Source organism: Talpa occidentalis, unplaced genomic scaffold (assembly GCF_014898055.3).
Source record: "Talpa occidentalis isolate TD23 unplaced genomic scaffold, MPIMG_talOcc4v2.1 talOcc4.16, whole genome shotgun sequence".
NCBI classification, from domain to species: Eukaryota; Metazoa; Chordata; class Mammalia; order Eulipotyphla; family Talpidae; genus Talpa; species Talpa occidentalis.
This window is the reverse complement of record NW_023601653.1, coordinates 45,107,105-45,129,846: the sequence shown is the minus strand read 5'-3', so window position 1 is coordinate 45,129,846 and position 22,742 is coordinate 45,107,105. Positions and strand designations below refer to the sequence as shown.

The following is a 22,742-nucleotide window of genomic DNA, read 5'->3' as shown; positions in this document are numbered from 1 at the left end:
GTACATTGATAAACTGACTTTTCATGGGGGGGTGGGGATGAATGTTTTGTGGATTTTGCTGATTTCCATGAAATCGATGGAATCGTATTACTAGTTTTAGGCTACCAGTATGGAGTCATCGAATCCTGAGTTTAGAAGAGATATGGGGATCTCACCAGCTGTTATGAGCCAACCCCAGACCCCACTCACTTCTGTAAAATACCACTATTCTAACCTCTTGAGCTACAAAGAATTTGAGGCAGGTTGACAAACTAGACATGTAATAAAACAGTATTAAGTAAGTGGATGAAGAATTTTATGTCAGAGGGAAATAAGGGTATGAAAATGAATAAGTACATGAAATAAACGCATCTAAGACTCTGAACAGTGGCTATAGGAAGGATTTGGCTAAAACAAAGAGGATATGAGCAGTAACAGTATTCACAGCATACTTTAAAAACAAATCAGTTGCTTAGGAACAAAAATTTTTCTGATGTCAGATCAGTGAATGAGGACATGGCGTCTTCAACAACATGTGTGATATTTCTTGAAATTCTTTTTAAATGTAAGGGCCGACGATGCCAAAATAATCCCTAACGTGTGTTATTAGAAATAGAAAAAACATAAAATTAGCTATTTGGAATCTATCACAGAAGAAGAATTAAATGTTAAGGATTTTCTGCACGTTTGGGGAAGGATATCTGGTATGTGTAGTATGTACTAGTATATGTGGACGCTTCATAAGGCTGATTGCATCTGCATCATCAAATGTTTGCAAGTAAGAAAGCTTAACAGTATTTATATGATTGTAAATATTGGATGATTAGGGGTTCAAGCAGGACAGTAGTGTGGATATTTCTAAAGAAGATTCATATATGAGTTTATGTAAGACTAATCACAGGCTAGTTGTTCAGAGCAATCTGGAACAACTGCTGACAGAGAGCCTTTGTAAGCCTAGGAACTGATGCCTTCCCAGTGTTTGATGATTCACCTTTCACTCTTGGTTGTGTTTTTTAGTTAGTTTTTTTTTTTTTTTTTTTTTTTGCGTCATTCTTTAACCTGACTGATCCTTTGTGGAGATCAGACTGTTTACCACGATGAGTAAGATGATTCCACCTTCAACTTTTGGTGTCTTATGATCCACTTTTCATTTTATTCTGTCCATGCTGTCCTTGGTTAGCCTCATCTTTACACTTCATTGTTATTGGGTCCACTTTGCTTCCAGTCTTAGATTTTCTCCTTTTTATTCCTCTTCAGTGGTGCTTACTTAGGCAGCCCAACTTGAGCACAGGGTAGCAGAGAGTTAGGGGTCACCAGCAAGTTTTCAGAAGTTGCTGTTCTTATCACTCCTACTTCTGGGATCTTCTCTTGTTCTTCCTGGGCGCAGAGGTGTTGGTGTTAATTCCCCCCTGCCCGCCTTTCCCTAGAGTCCGTGCGTGCTGGTGCCTCCTACAAACGGCAGAATGAAGGAAAGCCAGAAAGAGGTGAGTTTTGAGCTAGATTTGATTTGGGATTGTGAAGGGTGGGGGCCTTGGATGGATAGAAGTAATGGAAGTGGGGAAAGTGCACAACTGCTCCATTCGTCCACTTGCAGAACCAGAGCTGACCAGCAGTGGACTCAGGTTGTAGGCATTGAGAGAATTTGGGGTGGTTTTCTGTGCAAAGCCTCCCGTTGAGAAGTAGCACCTCATAGGAATTTGAGATCTGCATGATATAAAAGAGTCATTGCCAGATTGGACCTGACACAGTAAAACCAGGGGATTTTTATTTACCTTTTCTGTGCTTTCTGCTGTCCTCTGTATCATCCTTTTTCTTTATCCTTTGCTTCTCGCATGTCCCTCCCCTTCATGTAGCAGGCATATATGAATATATGTGAATATATGATACACCATCTACCCTCCCCTTCAGCGTTCTTTGCTTCTGCACCTGAGATGGGTTGAAATCTGCTTACGCAGCTGAAAATCGGGAAAGATCTTGAGACTATATTTGGCATCTATCTGGCATACTTGCAGTGCTCATGTCTTGTCTGTAAAGGAGAAATGCTGAGAGATTAACAAAAGTTTGTGAAAGGTTTTTTTTCTGGTGTCTTGCTGCTGTGGTTCAGAACTGAACTTACAGTTATGCCTTTAATTAGAAAAATGTGCTGTGCTGATTGATCCAGCTCCTCATTTAAGAGTTTGCTGAGGATGTCATGCATCCTATGGGTAGAACAATAATTACCTTTTCACTAAATTTTGAGTGTCTCTCTTTTTTTTAAAGGATTTGAGCAAGATAGGCCTTGGATATTCAGAAGTGAATAAGCTATGATACTTACTCTTCTGGGAGATTTTAGTGCAAGGGGACAGCCAAACACTCACAGAAAGATGTGGAATTTGCCATACCTAATGAAGACTTAGTAGGAAGGAAAAGACTAAGTAAGCCATTTTTGCCAGTCGTAATTGGGGATGTAACATTGGTATCATTTTACTTTTGATTTTTAAGATCCATAAGAACTTTCGAAAACTTCTTAATGATACTGCAAGTTAAAAGACTCGAGGGGTCTGTCTTTTTTAAGACTAGGTTGCAACTTAAGAGTGGAATATTACATTTCAAACAGGTGTTTGCAGCCTTGTCACTGATGGCTCTTGAGGCTTGACAAGCTTTTACCATGTAGGGCTGCCCTGTGCTTCTTTGGTGTGTCAGCGGCATTCCTGGTCTCAACATAAGGTGTGCCTGTGGCATTATCCCACTTGGGAAATGCCAAAGTATATCCCACATTGTTGCCACATAGCCTGGGGAGGTAAGGGTAGTGGCTTGAGAGGGCTTTCTGTGTCTCTGGTACCTCAGACAGAGCTGGCACTACTTCTGCCTTAGGTGGGGGAGACTTTCAGCCTCCAGGCTGTTACTTAGTTTACTTTTAGCCTCCAGGCTGTTATTTAGTTTATTTTGACCTTAGCAAGAAGAGCTTAAGAGGTTTTTGACTAAAGCTGGCTTTGCCTAGGTTTCAGTGTCATTTTGTGTCCGCTTTTGCTCTTGACTGCTTTTCTGGCCTTAATACATTGTCCGGTTTTGACCAGCTTCTGTGTCACTCCAAACTCGGTGCCACTTTCTTCCCCTGAATTGAACTTGTCACTTTTCTTAGCAATTAAGCATTGTTTTCTATTAGTAACAGCTCAGAGTTGTTGTTAAACTGACTTCAATAATTTTGTTTAAATCTATTTTTAAAACTGGTAGGGAAGAGCACAAGGGACTGTGGTGATGGGTCAGGGTGCTGTGGTAGTGGGAGAATTACCGGGACAGCACCTGATGAGAGAAACCAAATACTGTCCAACAATCAACGACAACATAAGAAAATTAATTAAGAAAATATATGTACATAAAAAAATTTTAAAACCTGAAATCCTTAAAATCTGTTTTCTGGCCTAAGTTTCTATTAAAAACAATGGTGTTTACATATAGCACCACGTGAGTGTCAGTAACGGGTGAGTGAAGGTAGCGGCTTTATGTAGAATTATTTATTAACCACTTAATAAATATTTGGGTACTCATTTATACCAGGTACTGTTTGTGCTCTGAATGATAATTTTCTAGTTTTTATTTTTTAAACTGTCCAAACTTTTCTGGAGTACCTGCTAAATTTTCTACATGTCTCTGACTTTGAGCTACCATTTAACCAACTAGTTCTCTTTGGTGGCAACTATAACATATCTACCTTGGACTTTGTGATGTATTAAAAAATAGCTTTTAGGAACTTGGAAGAGAAAACGTTTATGATTTTAAAATATTTTTGCCTTTCTTATAAGTGCTCCATGTTTGCTAACTAACTAGCTTTGGTATGAACTAGATTATGTGATGGCCACTGGTTAGAGGTTATTTGAAATTTTTGTGCCCCGGCCCAGAGAGAGAGAGAGAGAGAGAGAGAGAGAGAGAGAGAGAGAGAGAGAGAGAGAGAGAGGTGGATTTAGATGTTAACAGAATTGATTTAATGATACAATGAAGATTTCTTTGCTGAACCAAGTGTATGACTCCCCTCATTTATTCAATAACAAAATTACTGTAATTGGAAACAAATGAGCTAGAAAATTGCATTTTGTATTTCTTATGTAGGTAAAGAAAGGCCTGTTCAGGCATTGAAAACATCGAGAGACACTTCACCCTCAAGTTCTTCAGCAGTTCCTTCATCAAAGGTTTGTTATGTTTTAAAATCAATTTAAAGAGGAATTACAGAATAAATGAGACTGTTCAGTCCAGCAGTTTTATTTTTTTATGTCTGCATAATTTGCTGCATTTAGAAACTTGAATTTTAAGTAACCACAACTCGAATGTAGTGACCAGAGTAAATGAACAGTGTTCTTTATTGAAATTTTTCCACAGGTTATGCTAAAATTAGCCCTTATTGTGGTCCTTGCTCACCTCGACCAGGTAGAAGTGACTATTAAGATGGAGCATGTTTGATAGACTGTGGGGTAGGTTATAGGCAGAGGCCTGACATTCACTGTGTAAATAGTGGTTTCTGGATGCTATAGAAAGTATTTTCTCTTTTTAATTCATATAGAAATCTCATGATATAAATAGGCCTATATCCCCATTTAATATAAAAGGCTTGGAAGTTAATATTCTCAAACTATTTCACTAGTGAATTGTCCTAAACATTGAAAGAATACCAATCCTTCTCAAACTCTTCAAGTCATGCATTACCCTGACACCAAAAGCAGACTAGGACCCTACAAGTAAAGAAAAATTACAGACTAGTATCCTTGGTGGATGCAAATATCAGCAATAAAATATTAGCAAACCAAATTCAACAGCACATTAAAAGGTTCATGAGCCATGATCAAGTGGAATTTGTTCTGGATACAAAGATGGTTTAACATCTTCAAATCAATCAATATGTTATAAAACATAGAACAAAATGAAGGATAAAATCATTATCATCCAAATAGAGACAGAAAAGCATTTGACAAAATTCAACATCTGTTTACAATAAAAATGGAACAAACTGGATATGGAAGGACTATACCTCAACATAAAAATGCTATTTTTGACAGCCCTTCAGCTAATATCATGCTTAATGGTGAAACAGGGCAAAGCTTTTTCATTAAGACCAGGAATAAGTCAAGAGTGCCCACTCTTGCCACTTTTAATCAACATACTCCTGGAAGGCCTGCGCAGACCAGTTAGGCAAGGAAAGGAAATTAAAGACATCCAAATCAGAAAGGAGCAAAGTTTTCTATTTGCAGATGACATATTACATACAGAAAACCCTAAAGAATCTACCAAATAACTTAGAAATACACAAATTCGGTAAAGTTGTGGGGTGCAAAATCAACATACAAGTCAGTTGTGTTTCTCTATATACCAATAATTAACAATCTCAAAGAGAAATTAAGAATGTGATTCCGGGCCTCCCCGGTGGCGCAGCGGTTGAGCGCTGGGTTGCGAAGCTGCCCGCGGCCTCTGCGGCGCCGGTTCGATCCCCAGCTGCTCCCCGGCCACCGGAGGAGGGTCCCACATGGCGCGCAGACCTCTCCTGCCGCCCGCTGCTCCCCTCAGCAGTGTACTTCGGTCCTTCTGCCTGCTCTGCTCCCCGCTCTGGCTCTGGTGAATTCTCTCACCCTCCCGCGCTTCTGACTGTACCCAGTGCATGTATAAACAAAACAAACAAACAAACAAATAAATAAATAAAACATGCCTCTATAAAAAAAAAAAAAAAAATTAAAAAAAAAAAAAAAAAAAAAGAATGTGATTCCATTTACAATAACATCAAAAAAGAATAAAATACTTAGGAATAAAATTTAATCTAGGAGTTGAAATATCTGGACCCCGAAAACTATAAAACATTGATGAAAAAAATTGAAGAAGACACAAATAAATATTATGTGCTCATGGATTAGAAAACTTAATATTGTTAAAACATCCATATTATCCAAAGCAGTGTGTAGATTCAGTGTAATTCCTCTTAAAATTCCAATCTCATTTTTCACAGAAAAAAAATCCTACAATTTCCGTGGAGCCACAAAAGATCCCAAATAGCCAAAACAATTTCAAGAAAGAACAACACAGCTGGTGGCATCATACTTTATGATTTCAACTCTTATCACAGAGTTGTAGTTTAGTGTGGTATTAGCATAAGACAGATAAGGAACACAATAGAGACTTCAGAAATAAACACATGAATATATAGATGGCCAAGGAGTAAGAATAGACAGTGGATAATAGGCAATCTCTTTAATAAATGCTGTTGGGGAAATAGGTAGTCACATGTAAAAGAATGAAACTGGACTCCTAATTTACACCAGATGTGGAAATCAGTTCAGCCAATTAAATACTAGAATGCAAGACCTGAAACCCCAGATGTCCTGGAAGAAATCATAGATGGTGAATTCCTTAACATTGATCTTGATAGTGATTTGTTGGATTTGACACCGAAAATAAAGGCAACACAAGCAAAAATAAACAAGTGGCACTAACTACATCAAGTTTAACGTCTTTGCACAGCAAAGGAAATCATCAACGAAAGACTAAACAATGGCAGAACATGTTTACAAATGTATTTGATAAAAGGTTAATGTCTAATGTATACAAGGAACTCATACAAATCAAAAGAAAAAGTCCAAACAATCTGATTAAAAAGTACAGAGGTACTCAATAGATACTGTTCCAAGTGGAAGCACAGATAGACAACAGGCGTATGAAAAAAATGCTCAACGTCATTGATCATCAGGGAAATGCAGAGCAAAACCACAATGACACCTATTAGGAAGTCAGAAAGACAAGAGATAACACTAATTGGCAAGGTTGTGGAGAAAAGGGAACCCTTTTACACTATCACTGCTGTAAATTGTGCAGCCACTATGGAAAACAGTATGGCTGTTCCTTAAAAAATGAAAAACAAAACTACCATATAATTCAGCAAGCCCACTTCTGGTTGTATATCTAAAGGAAGTTAAACGAATATCTGCATTCCTTGTTTGTTGCAGCATTGAACACAGTAGCCAAGACACTGAAACAACCTATGTGTCTCTCGATGGATGAATAGATAAAGAAGATATTATCTAAGTGCATTTTGGAATATTAGAAGGAATTCCTGCCTCTTGTGATGACAGCATGGTTGAAGGGTATTAAGTGAAGAGGTCTGACAGAAAGACAAATGATGTATAATCTCATGTATATGTGAAATCTAAAAAAAACCAGATTCCCAGAAACTGATGAGTAGTGTCCAGGTGATTGGGGAAGGGAAAGAATGGGAGATGTTAGTCAAAGAATACAGACGTTCAGTTATGAGATGAATAAGTTACGGGTCTCTACCATGCAATATAGTGATTGAAGATAATAATGATGGTAATAATATTATAGTTGAAATTTGCTGAGCGATCTTAAGTGTTCTCACCACAAAAAAGAAATAATTATGTGACTTGATGAATGTGTCAACTAACACTATGTTTGTAACTATTTTGCAGTTTAAAAAGCATGTATGTCAAACATCTTTAAAGACACATCTCCCAAAGCAAAAAAAGTGAAGGAAAAGATAAACAGCTGGTACTACATCAAACTAAAAAGTTTCTGTACAGCAAGAGACACTAATCAAAACAGACATCCTACTAATTGGGAGAAAGTTTTTGCACACAATACAATTGTAAGGAACTGATCACAAGGATCTGCATGGAGCTCACACTACTCAACAAAAGCAAAGTAAACAGTCCATTCAAAAAATGGGCAAAAGAGCTAAAAAGACACTTTTCCAAAGCAGTGCAAATGGCCAACAGATCTATGAAACAATGTTCAACATCTCTTATAATCAGGGAAATGCAAATCAAAACCACAATGAAATACCACCATACACCAGTAAGAATGGCACATATTAAAAAAACAGGCAGCAACAAATGTGGAAAATAAGGAACTCTCCTACACTACTGGTGGGAATGCAAAATGGCCCAACCACTGTGGAAAGCTGTGTGGAGTTTCCTCAAATTATTAAAACTGCAGCTACCATATGATCCAGTGATTTCCTTCCTAGGAATCTACCCAAAGGACACAAAAACATTAGTACAAAAGGAAACCTGAACTCCTATGATTAGCACTATTGTAGCACTATTTACAGTAGTTAATATCAGGAAACAACCTAATGCCCCCAAAACAGATGACTGGATCAAAAAGTTGCAGTCTATATATGTGTGTGTGTGTGTGCGTGTGTGTGTGTATGTATATATATAATGGAATATATATTATATATATAATGTATTATATATTATGATTATATTATATATCATATATTATATATATATATATAATGGAATACTACTCAGCAATCAAAAGAGACATACTCATGCTATTTGCAGCAACATGGAGCTAGAAGGGATTACGCTCAGTGAAATAAGCCAGAAGGAAAAAGAAAAATGTCGGATGGTTTCACTTATAGAAAGAATATAGGGGAACCATATAAGGGATCAGAAAAAAAATAACAATAATAATAAATAAAAAAATTAGCAGGCAACTATAAATCAGAGACATTCTGTGGGGCTGGGGGAGGGAGAGGGATCAAAACGGGAGGGAAGAGCATAAGGACTATGGTGATGGTTCACAGGTGAATTGGTGTTGGGAATTTTTTTTTTTTTTAGATTTATTTATTTATGTATGCAAGAGCTGGGGGTGCAGGCCAGAGAGGTGGGGGGTGAGAGGATTCACCAGAGACAGAGTGGGGAACAGAACAGGCAGACTGACCAAAATACACTACTGAGGGGAGCAGCAGGCGAGTCAGGAGAGGTCTGCTGCACCATGTGGGTTGCTCCTTGGCCGGCCCGGGATCAAATTCATGCTGTAGAGGCTGTGGATCACTTCACAATGTGGTGCTTAACCCGTTGCGCCACCAGGGAGGCCCCAGTGGTGGCAATTTTATGGGAAATACATCTGAAAGGAGAGAGTATACAAGCATATATTATACAAAAATGTACAATGATGTAAAAAATATATATAAATTAAAAAAAATAAAAATAGATATTTATCTCTTTTAGAATAGGCTCAGGATATAATTTTCTCAAAGACAAAGCTACTCGTACATCATCTTCTCATTCCTACCTTCCCAGCATCCCCAAGCTTGTTGAAAAGATGATGTGTTTCTTTTCTTTTTTCCCTTTTTTAAAAATGATTTATTTATTTATTTATACAAGTACTGGGGTACAGGCCAGATATGCGGGAGGGTGAGAGGATTCACCAGAGACAGAGCAGGGAACAGAACAGGCAGACTGACAAAATACACTGCTGAGGGGAGCAGCGGGTGTGACAGGAGAGGTCTGCTGTGCCCTGTGGGACCCTTGCCGGCCGGCTGGGATTGAACCGGCGCTGCAGAGGCTGCGGACAGCTTCACAGCATGGCGCTCAGCCGCCTGTGCCACCAGGGAAGGCTCTGATGTGTGTTCTAATCATTAAAACTTAAACATTTGTGACGGTGCTGTTTCTGTTTTCTGCAGTGAGATGCTTTCACTGACCTCACATTCATTCTCCATAACTGATGTTATTTCTCTTCTTCTGTATCTACAGATACTAAGTACAGATACATTCTTTGTTTTCTGTGTCTTTGGTTTGTTTGGATTTTCAGCAAGAGTAACTGTAGCCTAATAGTGTGTGCTGGTGTGCAGGTGGCTGCGATTTCTCTGCCTCCAAGGGAAAAAAGAAAAAGATGTTTTTGCAGTGACTTGTGTCTTTAGAGTTTTCTTTTTTTTTTTTTTTAAAGATTTATTTATTTATGCATACAAGAGCTGGGGTACAGGCCAGAGGTGTGGGGGGGTGAGAGGATTCACCAGAGACAGAGCGGGGAGCAGAACAGGCAGACTGACTGAAAACACTGCTGAGGGGAGTAGTGGGCGAGACAGGAGAGGTCTGCCATGCCATGTGGGTATCTCCCTGGGTGGTTGGGGATTGAACCAACACTGCAGAGGCTGCGAACAGCTTCACAACACTGCGCTCGACTCTCTGTGTCACCAGGGAGGCCCTTTAGAGTTTTCTCAGAAATCTAAGGATTCTAGAATGCTGAAATTTAAATGAGAAAGATTGTTGAATTTTTTTGGCTTCAGTCTTGTCATAGTAAAGGTGCTTTACCGACCTGAAGAGTGGCTTGTTTTTCTTCTCACGTAGAAACCAAAGAAAAGTAAATGGTACCTACATATCTCAATCACTGAATATTTAAATTATGGTATACAATATATTCATTTTCTGGGAACTAGAATATGTTAGGAGTTTGTGGTACTTGTTAAAATATATTAAGTGGGAAACAACAATAATGGATTTTAAATATTTGATGGTTCACTTAAGTGTTTGCATTTTGTTACTTAAAATGGAATCTGAATTTCAGAATTTTAGACCTGTAATCATTTTAAGTATAGGAAAAATGCAGTCTCCTGTTTACTTTGTCCAGCGTTTCTTGGTAGTTGTGGGGAGGTTTATTACCTTGATTTCCTCTTTAGATGGTGGAGGCCTTTTTCTTTTAAATATTTTGGCTGCCCTCCTGTAGGAATACTTTTTCAATTTATTTCCTGCTATTAGAACCTATTTTCAAATGGGTTTTTCAAGTGTACAGATTGACAGGCAAATAAAAGGGAAGTGTTAACATGTAGAAGATTGCTTCCTTCTATCCTGGAGATAACTTACAGTGTTCAGTTTGTTTTTTGTCTATAACATCCTCTTCAAAACAGATATTAAAAGATAGGGTATAATGTTTGTTATTGGGTTTATTTGTATGTGTTTTTTTCTCCTGGCTTTAAAGCCTTTTAGCTCTATTAATAAGTAATAATGCAGGTATCACATCTCTTTTTAAATTCAGGTATAGTTAGAACTTTGGAGTGAGTAATGTGTATGTTTCTTCACTGACAGTGGAAATACTCCATGTAGACACATTGTTACTGTCTTCCAGTAAATATTAAAATGGCCAGCCAGTGGTGTGGGGAGTTTATTAAACTATGCAAAGGAGGTTAAAGGCTTTTGTTATCTAGAAGAGCTCGTGTTCAGTCCCAGCTCAGCATTTGGTATGGACTGTGAACAAATTTGCTGCCAATTTCAAATTCAATTTCTTGACTTAGATGTTGGGGAAATAAGTCTATCCTTACCAGCTTCAGGGTAAGCTGAATAAAAATACTTCTTTGAGTTGTCTAAAAAGCGCTCTGTAAATGGTGGGGTACCATAATATGGGGACTTTTGCTGGTTCTATCATCAGAGGAGGTAGGTTTGTAATCACTGATGTCACAGAGGTAAGAGGTGGGACATACTTGGAGATGACAGGCCTACTTGATGAAAATGAAACAGAATGGAATTGGAGAGTAACCAGAAGGCCCAAAGAAAGATCTTTTCTAATTTTTGCCTTAAAAGTTTTATATTTTATTCTATAACATAAGTCTGTAGACAGTTTTGTGGGAATTATGCGGTTCGGATAACATCATTTTATTTCTCCATATTGACTCCATGAACTAATAGATTTTTTTCAAATATTTTTTAGTATGAGGAGGCAAGTAAAAGCAAACTGCCAAGCATCATACTTCAGACTTGCAGTCTGTGACCTCTTTTCCATCTTAAAATGGTGTTGTAAGTTACATATATAAAATCATCTACCTCGGAAATGACGAAACCACTTCAAACCCTGGTTTGTCTGTAACTCCAAATCTCATACCTTGTTTCAGTGTACGTGGTTGAAGAAGGGAAGTAGTAGTATCAAAAAATGAGATTTAGTGTATAAATTTTGTGTAAAAAGTAGGATTTATATAAGTAATCACAAATTTAAAAAGAGCATCTCCGTGCTTTTCTGTTATATTAGGAATTTACCTTCATGAAATTTTGCCAATATTCACTTCAATGACTATGATACAAAGTTGAAATCAATAAGATGTCTTGTATATTCTGAGTACTATAAGTATACTAGTTAATTGTCACTGTCTTTTACACCTTAGATAAATTCATGAAGTTTTATTCGCTGAATGTAAGAGGCACATCTAGTCTATAGATGTCCCAAAAAATTGCTGCTCAGAGAAATTCTATGTGGAATAGTTTTGAAAAAGCAAACAGAATACACCTGTTCTCTCTATAAATTTGAAGGCTCAAATGGTCTTAAGTGGAAGTACTGGAGGGTATACTTGTTAATGTATTTGAAGTCTAGGAACTCTCGACAGTTGTACCAGAGCTATTCTCTTCTTTTTGTTAGGTGTTAGACAAACCCAGTCGGCTAACTGAGAAGGAACTTGCTGAGGCTGCAAGCAAGTGGGCTGCTGAAAAGCTGGAGAAGGCAGATGAGGGAGCCTTACCTGAAATTTCTGAGTATGAGGTAAGGCACGATTTCTCCTTTATGTTTCATGTCTGAGAGTTGGGCTGGGTTTTAAGTCATAGGTGGAATATAATCCCCAAAATATATTTGGGGGGAAAGTATCTTCATGGATCATTAAAATTCACCACACACAGTAAGTCTGAAGATAAGTGACTGAATTCATTAACATTTTGTGTGTGAATGTCTTAGGTCACTTAGAAGTATAAGAATAGTGTATAAATATGGCATATAAAGAAAATCATTATTTAAATGCTTCTTTTAAGGACTTAGCTATTAAAAGATCTCTAGAAATCATGCTCTACCACTTGTCATGAACCAGTGAATTCATAACCGAAATCTAACTAGACCTGGGATCTTAATTATATTTATATTGCATGTTATACTCATAAATATCCCAGGAAATGAAATATAGATTATTTCGGTTCTCTGTGTCCTTTGATGAGTCGAGTGCCAGAAGATGAACCCATTATTGGGGTCACAGTTCTGTTTACGAAGTGTTTGTGCTAAAATATCCGAACATAAGCTTAGTATTTTCCATATCATGTAGTTCCAAGGGCAAGCAGAATTTGCTATTAGAGTAATTAGTTTGACATGATAGGCAGAGAATATAAACATCTCTATCACAATGGTTTTTCAATATATTTTTGGATGCCTTTTAAAGAAGACTCTTGACAAAAGGGATCAGGCATTGGAATTTCATTTAAAACTGCGTGCCGGGCCTCCCTGGTGGCTCAGGGAGTTAGGATGCAACCTATGAAACTATCTGCAACCACTGCAGCATGCAGTGTATTTCAGTCATTCTGCCTGTTCTGTTCCCCACTCTGTCTCTGGTGAACCCTCTCACCCCCACACCTCTGGCCTGTACCCCAGTTCTTGTGTGCATAAATAAATCTTTAAAAAAAAAAACTGCGTACCTATACACATTAGCATACATCATGAAAAGATCCATCGTACATTGCCCACAGAAATGATAAGCCAATATAAACTCTTACCAGTACTTAACCAGTAGAGCTTTTTTAAAATGCTGATGTCATTTAGAAATCTATTGTTCTTAAGTTAGTCAAGGTTTCCTTCTTTTTTTTTTTTTTAATTTATTTATACAAGCACTGGGTATAGTCAGAAGCACGGGAGGGTGAGAGAATTCACCAGAGCCAGGGCAGGGAACAGAACAGGCAGACCGACGAAGTACACTGCTGAGGGGAGCAGCGGGCGGCAGGAGAGGTCTGCGCGCCGTTTGGGACCCTCGCCCAGTGGCCAGGGATCGAACCGGTGCTGCAGAGGCTGCGGGCAGCTTCGCAGCCCAGCGCTCAACCACTGCGCCACTGGGGAGGCCCAAGTTTTCCTTCTTAATGCAGCTCTAATAATAGATATTTATATACATTTTTTTCAAGATTTATTTATTTTTATACAAGAATCGGGGTACAGGCCAGATGCGTGGGAGGATGAGAGGATTCACCATAGACAGAGCAGAGAACAGAACAGGCAGACTGACGAAATACACTGCTGAGGGGAGCAGCGGGCGAGACAGGAGAGGTCTGCTGCACCATGTGGGATTCTCACTGGCCGGCTGGGATAGAACCCGTGCTGCAGAAGCTGTGACAGCCTCACAGTGTGGTGTTCAACCGCCTGTGCCACTAGGGAGGCCCTTTATATGCATTCTTGAATAAACATATGAAAAATATCAAGCTGTCCCTCTGGCACTTTTCTAGCACTATTTAAAAAACAAGCTTTTAAGTACATTTAATAGGGTCACTTTGCTTCTTTTTTTTTTTTTCTTTTAAGATTTATTTATTTTATACAAGAACTGGGATATAGGCTAGATGCGCGGGAGGGTGAGAGGATTTTCACCAGAGACAGAGTGGGGAACAGAACAGGCAGACTGATGAAATACATTGCTGAGGGGAGCAGCGGGTGAGATCGGAAAGGTCTGCCGTGCCATGTGGGACCCTTGCCGGCCCAGCCGGGATCAAACAGGTGCTGCAGAGGCTGCAGACAGCTTCACAGCATGGCGCTCAACCACCTGTGCCACCAGGGGAGGCCCATTTTGCTTATTTTCTTTAATAATTTTAGAATACTACTTTATAATTGCTGTTTTGCAAAACTGGTAAGTTTTCTCAGAGTACCTCTAACTGTCTCTAAAAACAGTACTTCTTTGCCTAGTTCTTTATCTCCAGTTAGCAAGGCTTTATTAACATGTGTTTATCCTTTCCTCCCTACCCCCCTTTTATATCTCAATTAAAAACATCTGACTATCTTTCCTGGACTTTAAATATTCTTATGTTCTCTTCTTGCTTGACTGGATCTTAACTCTAAAATGTCATTGGGACAAGAAATAATTTTTTTTGTCTAATCCTCGATTTTTCTCTAAAATATGACTGAATTTACTAGAGTATGATTTAATGAGAAGTAAACAGCTCTGAAAGTTTGTAAGTCGGGCAATAGTTCAGACATGATCTTTTGTTGGACTAAAGGCAAATTGAGTCAGAGCAGAGAATAAGATTTCTTTAGCATGTTAGTTACTAGGTTACTTGTGTGTCTTTGTCTTTGAGAAGTAGTATCAGTTTTGTACCATTGTCTGAATTTCAATTTATATTGCTACTTCTTCATACTGGATATAACATGGTCGGGGAATTTTGATGATACTGTTTGACTTTTAATTGAAAATTGAATCTCATCTTACATCATTTTGCTCAGATGGTAACATTTGCTCTCCCAGACAGTTGTTAGTTACTCATTTCAATGATCCATGCTTTGAGAAAGGTGACATTGACCTGATTTGACAAAGTAAGTTGGAAGGAAGAAAGAAATGTAATGCGGGGAAAGAGTTTGATATATTACTCTGTAATGTTTAAATCTAGTTGTGGCAGTATTTTATATTAGCTATAAGTAATGGTCCCTGGACTTTAGAAACATTGTTTACATTTGATTAAATATTTGAGTTTCTAGTTTATCTTCTCTTGCTTCCATCAATAATGTTTTAAACTATTTAGTTGGAGGATCATACCGTTTATAAAAAGACACGTGAAGTTGAACATAAATTCAGTGATTTGCTAGGACATTTTTTTTTAAGCTGGAAAGAACCTGGTTATAGGCCAGAGAAGTGGGGGTGAAGAGTAGAGAACAGAAAAGGTAGATGTATTGACATACATTGCTAAGGGGAACAGTGGGGAGACAGATGGGGTCTGCTCTGCCTAGAGCTATGTTGTAGTTCATTCCTCCATGCAATTTATTATTTTTACCTTTTGGACTCTAATATTAGTTTGCACAATTTATAAAATTTTGACTATGAAATTTTTTTCTGCAGTGCATATTTTAGGATTAGTTTTTTAAGGCATATATTTTCAAAAAATAATACTTTAATGGCTTTTTCATAGTCTATTTAAATTTACTAAAATTCATTCTGTGTTTACTTATGTCAGACATGGCATTAGACAGCCTGGATGTCAAAGAGCTTACAGTCAAGGTTTTGTAGATAAAATTTACTGTCATTAGACATGGTAATGAGAGTTTTGCTTTGACTATCAGAATGAAGGCAAATTATTTGAAGGCTATTAGAATGTCTGGGTAGAACAGGTTGCTTCTTGCTATAGGAGGAAGATCGAACATTTTTCTCTCTTTTTTTTTATCCCCTAGGGGCAGGGTTTTGCCATTCTTGGGGTGTACTGCAGACCAGAGGATGGAGCAAGCTCCTACTCCTTCTCTCTGCTCTAAAATCCACTTAATATATTGTCCTCGAAGAGGATGTATCAGATATTAAACTGATAAGTAGTATTGACATTTTAATAGTATTGTCTTCAAAACATGTTGAGATATATTCCCATTAACATCATCTTTAATTACCTCAATGTTTTGAAATTTTCATTGTACAAGTCTTTTCATATCCTTGGTTAGGTTAATTTTCCTGTTTTTAATTCTTCTTGATGCTTTTATAAATGAGATTGTTTTGTAATTCCCTTTCACATTTTTCATCATTCTTGTATAAAAATACAGTCGATTTTCATGTGTAGACTTTGTACCTTGCTGCTTTGCTGAATTCATGTATTCATTCACACAGTTATTTTTGTGGAATCCAGTTGCTTTTAAAACTAGATTTCTGATTACTGGGCTCCAGCTTCATTTGTATATTTTGTTGCCATAACACACTATAAGGATGTTATCCCACACTTGTACCAGAGTTCTGTGCTGTTAAGCATGTTTTTGTAAGTAACTCTCAGTCTTAGACATCCAATGTAATGTGGCCTACACATAATGACCATCTCTTCAGTCCACTCAATTTTTCCTGTGTCCACAGTGAACTTAACAAGTCCTCTGTTGGTGTGGAACATTAGGGGATGGAGCTTAGCAAGTAGCTACATCTCAAAATCCCTGGTCAAATGTTTTATAAATGTGGCTTCCCAGTTACCACTAGTATGAGCTAACACAAGTTTGAACTGAACTTGGAGTTCTTCAGCAGCCGTTGTGATATATTACTTCCAGAATCATCTCTCTGGGCCTTTCTCTAGGTCTTGTCATTTTACTCTTCTGTCAGTCTCTGTGTTTTGAGTTCAGACTTTAATCCAGTCACATAAAATTTACTGATTAAGGGGGATTTACTTCTATCATTATGGTATTTGTTTTCTCTATGCCCTATAATTTATTTTCTCTCTCATTTCCTACATTCTTGTCTTCTTGTGTGTTTAGTTGGCTTTTTTTTTGTAGTGAAATGTTTAAATTCTTTCTGCATCATGTGTCCCACAATATAACTAATGGTCCCTTTGAATGCAGTAGTCTTCTGAATTATGTAGAAAAGATGCGCAATCACAAGCTAGCTTTTACACTAATTTTTTTTTGGTAATGTATCAGTCTCTGGAATCATGGAGAAAACAAAAATAATGTTACAAACCATCATTAAAATGATACTAGCTTTTATAATTGCCCATGCTAACTACTCTTAACTCCTGAGTTAAGAGTAACTGACTTGTATATCTTCAATTTACCTTTCAGGCCTCCTTGAGCATTTCTAGCCAGTTTCTCTCTTGCTGCTGTCAAGGTTAACTCTTTGTCTTTGTCCTTTGAAAGTGCGATTATAGTACATCTCACTCAGTATGGGGCTCTTGAACTCATCTTACTTGGAGTTCGTTGAGCTTCTTGGATGTTGATATCCAAGTTTTAAGACATCATTCCTTCAGATAATCTCTCTGCTCTTAACTCTCTCTTCTCCTTTTTGGGATGCCCATATATCTTTTATGCTTTCTTCAGTATTTTTCTTTCTGTTCCTCAGCCTTGACACTTTTTACTGTCTAATCTTCAAGTTCACTAATTCAAACTTGCCTTTGAATTCTTCTAGTGAATTTTTAAATTTCAGTTACTTTTTTAGCTTTAGAATTTCATTTTTGTTTCCTTTAGGTTTCATCTCTCATTGATATTTCCATTTTGTTTAGGCAGCATTTTAATGGTTTCCTCCATATCTTCCTGTTAGCAGTCTCAGCATCTTTGAAGCAATTATTTTAAACAATTTTGTCTAATAAAGCTGCCACTAAGTCTTTTTTTTGGGGGGGGGCAGTTTCTATTGAATCATTCTTTTGAATGGGCCGTACTTTCTTGTTTGTTTGCCTTCTAATTTTTTTGTTGAATACTGGGTGTTTGAATCTAATAACGTGTTAACTTCAGAAATTTGCTTCTCCCCTCTTTCCAGGATTTTCTTCTTTTTATTATTTTTGCTCTTTTTGATTGTTATATGCTGCTGCTGTGTTGAGGACCGGCCGCCCATGGTATAAACTTAAGATCTCTTAGGTCTTTTCTGACCCTTTCCCATGGCATACTCAGTCACTTTCTACATTTCCCCATATGTGCAGTTATTTTTTTTTTTTAAATAATAAATTTTATTTTTATATTCCCCATACAATTGCAACCCCCCCATTCTGACCCCAATCCCTCCCCTCCCGCCCCCCACCCCCAAAAAGTGTCTCTGGTTCATAGTTTTTTGTTGATTTTGATTTTCACTTTCTTATAGTTATTCATTTTCCTGGTCCCTTATTTAAGTTTTCTAGATTCCTGCTATGAGTGAGACCATCCAGTATTTTCTTTTTCTTTCTGGCTTATTTCGCTGAGCATGATCCCTTCCAGCACCATCCATGTTGCTGCAAATTGCATGTGTTTATTTTTTTAGAATGCTGAGTAATATTCCATGGTATATATGTACCACATCTTCTTGATCCAGTCATCTATTTTTGGGCATTTGGGCTGTTTCCAAAGCTTAGCTATTGTAAATAGAGCTGCTATAAACATAGGGGTGCAGGTGTTCTTTGGAATTGATGTTTTTGTGTCCTTTGGGTAAATACCTAGGAGTGGAATTGCTGGATCATATGGAAGCTCTATGTTTAGTAGGTCCAGAAATCTCCACACAGCTCTCCATAGTGGTTGGACCAGTTTGCACTCCCACCAACAGTGCAGAAGAGTTCCTTTTTCTCCACACCCTCGCCAACATTTGTTGTTGCTAGTTTTTTTAATATGTGCCATTGTCACTGGTGTAAGATGGTATCTCATGGTAGTTTTGATTTGTATTTCCCTGATTATAAGTGATGTTGAACATTTTTTCATATGCCTGTTGGCCATTTGCATTTCCTCTTCAGAGAAGTTTCTTTTTAGCTCTTCTGCCCATTTTTTGACTGGATTATTTTCTTTGTTGTTGTTGAGTCTCATCAGTTCTTTGCAGATTTTTGTGATCAGTCCTTTATCATTAGTGTTGTGTGTGCAGTTATTTTTTAATGCAAGAATCTTAAATGTCTGCCTCTTGAAAGGGAATAACATGAAAAATGAAGGTGAGAGAGGGTGAGTGGTGGTGGGAGAATAGACTCTGGCCCTTTAGGTCCCTGGAGTCACTGTTACCAGATTAGGGGGGTGGTAGTGGTGGGAGGTACAGCACCAGGGGCTGCTGCCTCTTTGCACCCCAGTGATAGGAACAGCAGCAATCAGAGCACAGACCTCTGATATTTGGTGGATGGAGTCCTTTTTGCCCAGCCTGGCTCACCCGGCTGTGTACAGGCCCACTTGCTGCAGCTTTCTAAGTGGCTAGGGGTGGGAGTAGGAGCTGCTGTTGTGCTAAGGCCTGAAATTCACCCCTACCTTTATCTTCCCCATCTTCCTCTTGGTGTTGTAAGCTTTCAGTGGAGTCCAGAGTTCCAGTATAGTTACATGAAACAAAGTTTGTTAGTAATAATTGTTTATCTAGGTTGGGAGACAAATTTCTGGGTCTTCCTATTCTGCTATCTTCCTGGAATTCTACCCCCTTAAATGTCTCTCATGCTTGCAATTTAATTCTCTTACAATATATCTTAGGCTTATAAAAAGTAAGATTTTAAAATTATACATATACATGGCAGAAGTTCAAATGGCACCAAAGTATGTGTACTGTTTCCCATTCTATTTCTTCGAAGTTATCCTATTGAGGCAACCTCTACTACCATTTACCCCCAAGATAGTATCCTTTTAGAGATAGTCTAGGCATATGCGCTTAAATGTGTCTCTTTTTTGACCTCCAGGATATGCCAGAAGAAAAATTAGAGTACATTCTCTCTCCCCCCTGTCCCCCTCTCGTGGACACGTGCATGCATGCTCACACAGTCCATATTCATTTAAATGATTTCTTAGTGTGCATTGGTCCTTGACACTGCATAATTTATTTGTGCAATCCCCGAATGATGAAATTGACAGTTTTCAATCATTTGCTATTAATCACAGCCATGTCTCAGCCTGTGTTGCTAATGTGAGATTAAGTTTCTATAGGTGAAGTAGCTGAGTGAAAGAGACGTGTTAAATTTTGATAAATGCCTCCAAATTACTCTCTTAAGAAGTTGTGACTGTATCCACCCCAGCACACTAGGCGTTGCAGTGCCACTGCTTTCACTGTGCGAAGTCCCTCAGATTAGTATATGTTTTGTGACTTCTCCAAACCTACTGCTGTTTGCTACTTCTTCAATCACAAAACTCATAAATTTTTGATAACCTGGTAATAAATGAGTTTCTTATCTTCTCTCATATCTATTACTACCCCTAAAAATGCAACAGTATAAAATGCATGAGTCTAAACTTCACAGTTTCCTCTTTCTAAGTCATTGCGTGCTGCAAGGTGTGTGAAGGCAAGAAGTTTTGTCTGTTCTGTTCATTCATCTGTCTTGTGCTCCATGAGCAGTGCTTGGCATGTGTTGTTCAGTAAATATTTGAATAATCAAATAAGGGTAGTTAAATAAAAGTTTCCCCTTCTTTAGCTTTTCTCTTTTCAACAAAGTGTTTTTTTAAAGGTCAGTTACCAGATATGGGATTTTGTGAGATTATTGTTTTAATGAATTGTTGCTCTAAAATAGACACGATTGTGATTACTTTCAGGAATTGTTTTCTTTCAGTGATTTTAGTCTTAGACTATAGGAACAAGATTTTGAAAAAAATTTGAAAGTATGGAGTCCTTTTGCCATTCCTGTATAATGTACTTGTTTATATTGTACATACCTTTCCCCTCAGTGTTTCTTAAATAGATTGTTGAAGGACATAATCATCAAGTTCTGTCTTGATATAGTGTGAAATGTAATTTTGGAATGAAAAAAGTCTAGAGATTTATCTTACCTAAAATTTAAAAAATAGCAACCACTTTCTCTTTAATCTTCACATATGCTCATTCTGTGTGGTGAAATTAACAGTGCTTTCTTAAAATGGGTTAAGCTTAGCACCTTTTCTTTATAAAATTTCCAGTTACTGCTTATGAAGTCATCTGAACTGCATTATGTTCTTGTAAGAAAGCAACTAAAGATTTCTATTTCTTTTTAAAGGCAGGCTCCACGGCACCATTGTTCATTGACCAACCAGAAGAACCTGAGTCCAATGCAACAGATGGCATAGAATTATTTGAAGACAGTCAGCTAACCACTCGTTCTAAAGCAATAGCATCAAAAACCAAAGAGATTGAACAGGTGAGAATCCAGTCCTTTTGAAGTACATAATCGTTTGTTCCTATCACTCTGTCTTTGGTAGTTAAAATAAATATTATTGAAGAAATATATTTCATTCTTTCCTTTTCCACTTGTGACTCTGAAATGAACATTTGAAAACTTAAAAAATTGTTTTATTTGATTATAGTGTTTTGATCACTGTATGCAGTGCTCTGAATTTTGTAGATTCTAATATGATGGTTTCATATTCTATGGATATATGCCCAAGCATGGGATGACTGGGTCACACGGTATTTCTGTTTTTAATTTTTTAAGGTAAATCCAGATAGCTTTCCATAATGGTTTCATAATCATTTTTTCCAATCCACAGTCCCACCAGCAGTGTAATATGGTTCCTTTTTCTCCTTATCCTCTCCAGCACTTATTATTGGCAATCTTTTTGGTATGTGCCATTCTTATGGGTATGAGGTGGTATCTCAGTATGGTTTTATTATTTATTTATTTATTTGTGGAAGCCAATGTTTTACTCTGTTTTTATAATCTTTATTGTGGTGACATTGGTTTTACAACACTGTATATGATTTAGGGGGATATCAGATTCATACCTCCTCTGATGTATGTTACCACACCATCCCCACCATCAAATAACCCACAGTCCTTTAACCTTTACTACTGGGCCCCAATGCCTTTTGTGCACATCCCTGCCCTCTCTCTACCTCTAGTAGCCTCAACTCTGCAGTCATATTTCTAGGGTTTGTTTTAGTTTGAGTTTTTCAGTTCCTTTGTTTTGTTTCTCTATATTATACATATGAGTGAAATCATCTGGTATTGTCTTTCACCTTCTGATACATTTCACTTAACATGATCCCCTCAAGTTCTGTATAGTCTGTTGCAAGTGACAAATATTCATCTTTTCTTAATGTTGAGAAGTATTCCATTGTTTCTGTATACCACATCTTATTAATCCGCTGCTCTGTTGATGGGCATTTAAGTTGTTTTTACAACTTGTCTATTATAAATAGTGCTGCAATGAAATAAGAATGCATATATCCTTCAAATTAGTGATTTTGTATTCTTTAGGTAGATACCTAAGAGTGGAATAACTGCATCATGTGGTAGATCTATTTTTGATATTTTGAGGAACCTTTAATTGTTTCCCATAGGGATTGGACCAGTCTATTTTCCCACAGTGAACCAACATTTGTTGTTTTTGGTTTTTATGATTATGGGCCATTCTGTTGTAGTGAGGTGGGATCTCATTATGGTTTTATTGATTGGGTTCCTTGCTTGCTTTTTGTTAAGTTGTAGGAGCTCTTAGTAAAGCTTGGATATTAGCCCCTGGTCAGATGGATGAGACACATATATTTTCTCCCATTCAATGGAGTGTCTTTTTGTTTTAATGATAGTTTCCTTCACTGTACAGAAGCTTTTTAATTTAGCATATTCCCAGTCATTTATTTTTGCTTTTGTTTTCCTTGTCATTGGAATTGAATCCTCAAATCAATGAAACCAGTGTCTTGAAGTGCTTTGCTAGGTTTTCTTTGTATTTTGTGTTTTCAG

General features: G+C 37.6%; 1 protein-coding gene across 7 annotated transcripts in view; it reads left to right on the top strand.

The window, feature by feature from the left end:
* PPHLN1 (periphilin 1) overlaps positions 1-22,742 on the top strand; it is a 146,802-nt gene that overhangs the window by 99,378 nt on the left and 24,682 nt on the right. For 5 of the 7 annotated variants that reach the window (XM_037514132.2, XM_037514133.2, XM_037514128.2 and 2 more), the window contains 4 exons: positions 1,407-1,463; positions 4,066-4,145; positions 12,142-12,261; positions 21,063-21,203. In XM_037514132.2, the coding sequence (XP_037370029.1) occupies positions 1,407-1,463; positions 4,066-4,145; positions 12,142-12,261; positions 21,063-21,203 (398 nt within the window). The remainder of the gene's footprint in view (positions 1-1,406; positions 1,464-4,065; positions 4,146-12,141; positions 12,262-21,062; positions 21,204-22,742) is intronic. The other 2 variants (XM_054696290.1, XM_054696292.1) reach the window with 1 other exon arrangement.